The following is a 6000-nucleotide window of genomic DNA, read 5'->3' on the forward strand; positions in this document are numbered from 1 at the left end:
TTTGATGTTTCTCTGATTTGCCCCTCCCATCTAGACAATGATAATGTCAGACCTTTAATAGACTGGTGGCAGCAAGGAAGAAGGGCAGGGTGGAAGATGAGCCCCTCAGTTGGGAAGCCCTCTCCAGTCCTTCCAAGCAAAGGGGAATTTTCTCTGCTCTAAGCTCCCAGTCTCTGCAGCTCCTTAGGACAGATATTATTTTCAACATATTTGCAAGACAGGAAAAATAATATTAACAGACTTTGGGGTCCACAGACCTGTTGTCAAATCGCAGCTGCACAACTTCATTAATCTTTCATTCTTCCTTCCTCCCCCTCCCTCCCCTCCCTTCTTCCTTCCACCAAATATTTATGGAACACCTACTATATAACAGGTAAAGGTCTCTATGTTTTAAAAAGGGAACTTTTCTGTAAAATAGCTAGCACAGTACCTGAGACATACAGCAAGTACTGGATAAACAGTTGGGAGAAAGGATGATTCTCAGATCCAGAAATGTGCCCAGAAATCACTTAACCCAACTCACGTTACAATTGAGGGATTGGAGGCTCAGAGTGACTGCCCAAGCTTCTCTTGCAAAATAGGGATATAACTAAGACTTGAGCCCAGGTTTTTCCACTCCAACTCAGGGCACTTTTTGCTGCCTCCATGGGGCATGAAGAGGGTGGATACTCTGATTGCGTTTCAGGCTGGAGAGGCGAGGAGGGATCATGATTCCCAGAAGCCAAAATTGTGCCTTCTTCCACATTCTTACACACACACGCATGCACGCACACACAACGTGCACACACACATGTGCACACACATGCATGCATGCACACAGAACCGTCCTTGAGCAAAGTCTCCAGGAGACAGCCAAGATGAGTCAGATATGCAGCTCATGGGACAATGTAGGGGACAAATAGTGCCATTTCTTCTGGACTATCTTATGCATCTGCAACAGAGTCCTCAATGACACCTCCTCCCAATGTCCCCAAGTGACAGGTCTGCAAGCCCCGCTTATACAGCTTCAAAATATCCCAGAAGGCAGTTCACTTCACTCCATCCACCAGGTTAGTCTAGATCCCGCCCAGCGGCAGTCTCCTAACAGAGAGACACTGGAGTCTCTCCCCCACCAGCCTCTTCCACATAGCGCTCAAAACAAACTCTCCGAAATGTAACTCCCTTGCTTAAGCCCTTTCCTTGATAACCAGGCACTCTAAGCCCTTCATAACTAGCCCCAGCCTGTCTTAGTCTCCCCTCCTGTTACTTCCCTCCTCAATTCTCTTATCCAGACATCCTGCTCTTTCAACCACCCTTCCTTTGCTCATACTATTCCTTAGGCCTGGAATAGCTGTTTCTACCTTTTTTACCTAAAAGAAATTCTACACACAAAAAAACAATGACAAAATAACACACCACCTCTGATTTTGAGCATGTGGGTTATTAATTGGAAAAATCCAGCTACTTCAAGCAATAAATAAATAAAGGCATTTACTGGACCTTATAATTGAAAAGTTCTGTGGTAATGCCAGTTTCAAGTGTGGCTGGAACCAGGAACTAAATTCTATACCATTAAGTTTCTTCTCTCTCTGACTATCTCTAACCTCTGCTCATCTTGTCTTTCTTTGTGCATCGGCCTCAGTCTCACTGGACCTACTACTCTGTGTCCAAAAAAGACACTCACAAAGAGCACCAACTTACATCATCCTTACAGCCAGAGCCAGCTTACCCATTACACGCAGCAGGCACACAATACTTAGGCTCACAATACTTTCAGGGACTCACAAAAAGATTTTAAATATTTTTTAAAATAAGAAAAAAATGGATTTTCAGTTAAAGAAAATGTTTTAATATGTGTTAACATATTTACTTTTATACAATTGTGAAATTTAATTTTTAGTTAATTTTTATAGAAAACGGACAAAGGCGGCCGGGCACGGTGGCTCACGCCTGTAATCCTAGCGCTTTGAGAAGCCGAAGCGGGTGGATCATGAGCTCAGGAGATCAAGACCATCCTGGCTAACACGGTGAAACCCCATCTCTACTAAAAATACAAAAAATTAGCCGGGCGTGGCCTGTAGTCCCAGCTACTCGGGAGGCTGAGGCAGGAGAATGGCGTGAATCCAGGAGGCGGAGTTTGCAGCGAGCTGCGATCGCACCACTGCACTCCAGCCTGGGCGACAGAGACGCCATCTCAAAAAAAAAAAAAAAAAAAAAAAGAAAAGAAAGAAAATGGACAAAGGCAAAAGGGCTTGTGGCACACAAAAGTCACAATAAGGCTCTGCTTGCCTGTCACAAAGAAAGAGAGAACCTTTCTTTCAGTTTTCGTGTGTTAAATGTTAGGGAAAACTCTGATTGTCCCTAATTGGGGACATTCCAGAACACGCGCCTGAGAAGGATGCAGGACTCTGATTGGCCAGACTCAAGTCTCAGGCCCGCCCCTGAGGAGGAAATGTCAATCCCATACAAACCCAAGGAATGGGGCTTCCTATAAGAAAGAAGATTCTGTTTCAGGAATTGTCCAGCAAAACTGAACTGTCTTCCTCCCAATGCTTTTTCCCTTACAAACACCTTCCCCCAGGAGAACTGATTGCTTCCACTTCTGCATTTTCTTAGCAGTTTGTTCTAGTATGATTGTAAGTGACTGAATCACAGAGCTTCCTACTCTGGAGTGTGAGTTCCTTGAAGGCAGAGTGAAAGAGTGGGCAGTAGAGATCTGAACCATGGGAATGATGCAGAAAAAGGGGTTTGCCCTGCCGGGGAGTAGGAGGAAGGGATCTTTATCTGGGTCTTGAAGGCTGGAAGTCTTCCTGGAAGAAGGGGTATTTTCACCGGGTTGACAGATGAGGAAGGACTCCAGGAGGCACCAAGAAGTGAGAGGCATCAGGATGGGAAGGAGTTAGGGTGTGAAGTAGAAGAACATATCAGGAGATGAGGCTGAAAAGAGAATGGGACAAGATTGTGGGGAGGTGGGGGCTGTCAGTGCCACATAAAGGATTGTGGCTTTTATCCTTTAAGCCAGGGCTCTTCACCTGGGTCCATGGAGAGGCTCTAGAGGACCTGATATTGGATGTAGAATGTTGCTTGTTGGTGTAGGGAAGGTTCGTGGTATTCGCCAGATTTCCAAAGGGGTTTCTGTCTTAAAGTGGTTAAGAATTATTAGTATTAGGCTGGGTGCGGTGACACACGCCTGTAATCCCAGCACTTTGGGAGGCTGAGGCGGGCAGATCACTTCAGATCAGGAGTTCGAAACCAACCTAGCCGACATGCTGAAACCCTGTCTCTACTAAAAATACAAAAATTAGCTAGGTGTGGTGGTGTACACCTGTAATCCCAGCTACTCAGGAGGCTGAGGCATGAGAATTGCTTGAACCCGGGAGGTGGAGGTTGCAGTGAGCTGAGATAGCACCACTGTTCTAGCCTGGGCAACAACAGACTGAGACACTGCCTTAAGAAAAAAAAAAGGAATTATTAGTATTAGAGATATATTCAAGCTCCTTGAGGAAGGAGACTGTGGTCTGGAATGTAATTAGAATAGCACTCTGGCAATTACTCTGTGGAGGATGGACTAAAGGAACAAGCAGAGACGGGGAGGGCCAGCAGGAATGTTACAAGAGTCTGGGTGGAAGATGACATGGCCTTCAAATGGGGCAATCTTAGTTTTAAAAAAAAGGAGGTGATCCATTGGAATTAAAAGATGTTGTAAGCTGGGCATAGTGGCTCACACCTGTAATCCCAGCAGTTTGGGAAGCCCAGGAGGGTGGACCACTTGAGCCTAGGAGTTTGAGGCCAGCCTGGGCAACATAGCGAGATCTTGTCTCTACAAGAAATTTTAAAAATTAGCCAGGCATGGTGGCGTATCCCTGTGGTCCCAGCTGCCTGGGAGGCTGAGGTGGAAGAATCACTTGAGCCTGGGAGCTTGAGGCCACAGTGAGCTGTGTTTGCACCATTGCACTCCAGCTGGGCAACACAGAAAGACCCTGTCTCAAGAAAAAGATGTAGCAGTGATGTTAACTGGAGATTTCTGCATGTTGTGGGTGACAGAGAGGAAGAGAAAGTGACCCCAAGACTTCTACTTTGCATTATGATCTTGTCATAGGATTATTTACTAATGATTTTTATTATTGTTTTTACCTCTTCCTCTCATTTAGAGAATGCTTTTTTAAAAAAGAAATAAATGTTATTTCATTTAATTTCAAATACTTCTTTAAGGTACAAGATTTAAAGTCTCTGATATATACAAACTTCTACTTTGTTCTTTTTCTTTAAGTATAATATTACCGTTGTACATACTTTATAAAAACTATGGATCTATTTATTGAATTTATTTCTTTCAGTGTTTAATGCCTAGAAAACATATTTGAAAGTACACAGAGGACTTGCAAGGCATTCTGCTTTTCTAAATCCTGACTGTGTCACTCACCCTCCACAGCTACCCGCTCCCTTCCCCAGTGCTCAGCAGCTCAGACCGATTACCTTTCGGCATTGAGGAGAATGGGGGCACGCCGTTCCTCACCGCACCTTCAGGAAGGCATCACCACCAGCACCAGCACCAGCATCAGCACCAGCACCACTCAAACTACAGCCTCTCACTGACCCTGGAGAACAAAGAGGGACCTCTGAGGTCCCCAAACTCCAGCAGCAAGTCCCTTACAAGTGAGTAGGCATGGAGGGGGCAAGGCAGGAGAAGGGGGAGCAATGCTGCCGGCCATGAGACTTCCCTAGATTCTTAAGACAGACCCTTGTGGTGCAGCACACAATGGTGGTCATGTTATGCTGGGCTACCAGGTTTGGGCCAGAGTAGACAAGAGCCTTATGCATCTGAGTAGAAGCACTTTAGGGATTATGGCTTACCAGTAAACTCCAATTTCATCACAGGGTCACAGTTCTCCACATCCTTTCTTTTTTTTGTGTTTTCTTTTCTGATGGAGTCTGGCTCTGTCACCCAGGCTGGAGTGCAGTGGCACAATCTCAGCTCACTGCAACCTCCCCTTCCCAGGTTCAAGCAATTCTCCTGCCTCAGCCTCCTGAGTAGCTGAGATTATAGGCATGTGCCACCACACCCAGCTAATTTTTGTACTTTTAGTAGAGATGGGGTTTCACTATGTTGGCCAGGCTGGTCTCAAACTCCTGACCTCAGGTGATCCACCCACCTCCCAAAGTGCTAGAATTACAAGTGTGAGCCACCACACCTGGTCAAGAAGTGAAGGCTTTTGAAAAGTGATTAAGTCATGAGAGTTCCACTCTTATGTATACATTAGTGCCTTACAGAAGAGCTGAAGGAAAAAAATCCCAAAGTGCTGGGATTACAGGCATGAGCCACGGCACCCGGCCTCCACCTCGTTTCTTAGCAGTTGTCTGCCTCTGCAGTACCCAGCACTGGCTTGAGCAATGGAAAAGAGAAAGAGGGGAGGGAAGTGGTGACTGCACTTTCTACTTTCTTCATTATAGAAAAACTCATTCTATCCCATTTTTGACATTTCAATTTGGACAGCAAAGTGGTATCAGCTAGATCCAATCTGTCCACTGTTATGGGTCTCAGAAAGAGAAGTTACAAAAATAGAGAGTGAGCAATCAGAAATTTTATCATTTTATTTTATGACAGGGTCTTGCCATGTTGCCCAGGATGGTCTTGAACTCTTGGGCTTAAGCAACACTCCTGCTTCAGCCTCTGAAAGTTCTGGGATTATAGGCATGAGCCACCGTACCCAGCCCAGAAATATTGTTAGCAATATGATAGAATGAGTTTATATCTTTTAAATCTAATAAAAATATGGGCTTTGATTCTGCATGTCAGTTATTTTATTTTTCTAGAAACTCACTTTGGGCCGGGCGCGGTGGCTCAAGCCTGTAATCCCAGCACTTTGGGAGGCCGAGACCGGTGGATCACGAGGTCAGGAGATCGAGACCATCCTGGTCTACACGGTGAAACCCCGTCTCTACTAAAAAAAATACAAAAAACTAGCTGGGCGGGATGGCGGGCGCCTGTAGTCCCAGCTACTCGGGAGGCTGAGGCAGGAG

General features: G+C 45.5%; 1 protein-coding gene across 1 annotated transcript in view; it reads left to right on the plus strand.

Annotated features, from left to right (window-relative positions):
* Nucleotides 1-6000, plus strand: part of EPB41L4B (erythrocyte membrane protein band 4.1 like 4B) — a 152446-nt gene that overhangs the window by 99988 nt on the left and 46458 nt on the right. Inside the window, 1 exon segment of the mRNA XM_026456265.1 lies at nt 4412-4635. Coding sequence (XP_026312050.1) covers nt 4412-4635 — 224 coding nt within the window.

The sequence above is a fragment of the Piliocolobus tephrosceles genome, chromosome 14 (assembly GCF_002776525.5).
Source record: "Piliocolobus tephrosceles isolate RC106 chromosome 14, ASM277652v3, whole genome shotgun sequence".
NCBI classification, from domain to species: domain Eukaryota; kingdom Metazoa; phylum Chordata; class Mammalia; order Primates; family Cercopithecidae; genus Piliocolobus; species Piliocolobus tephrosceles.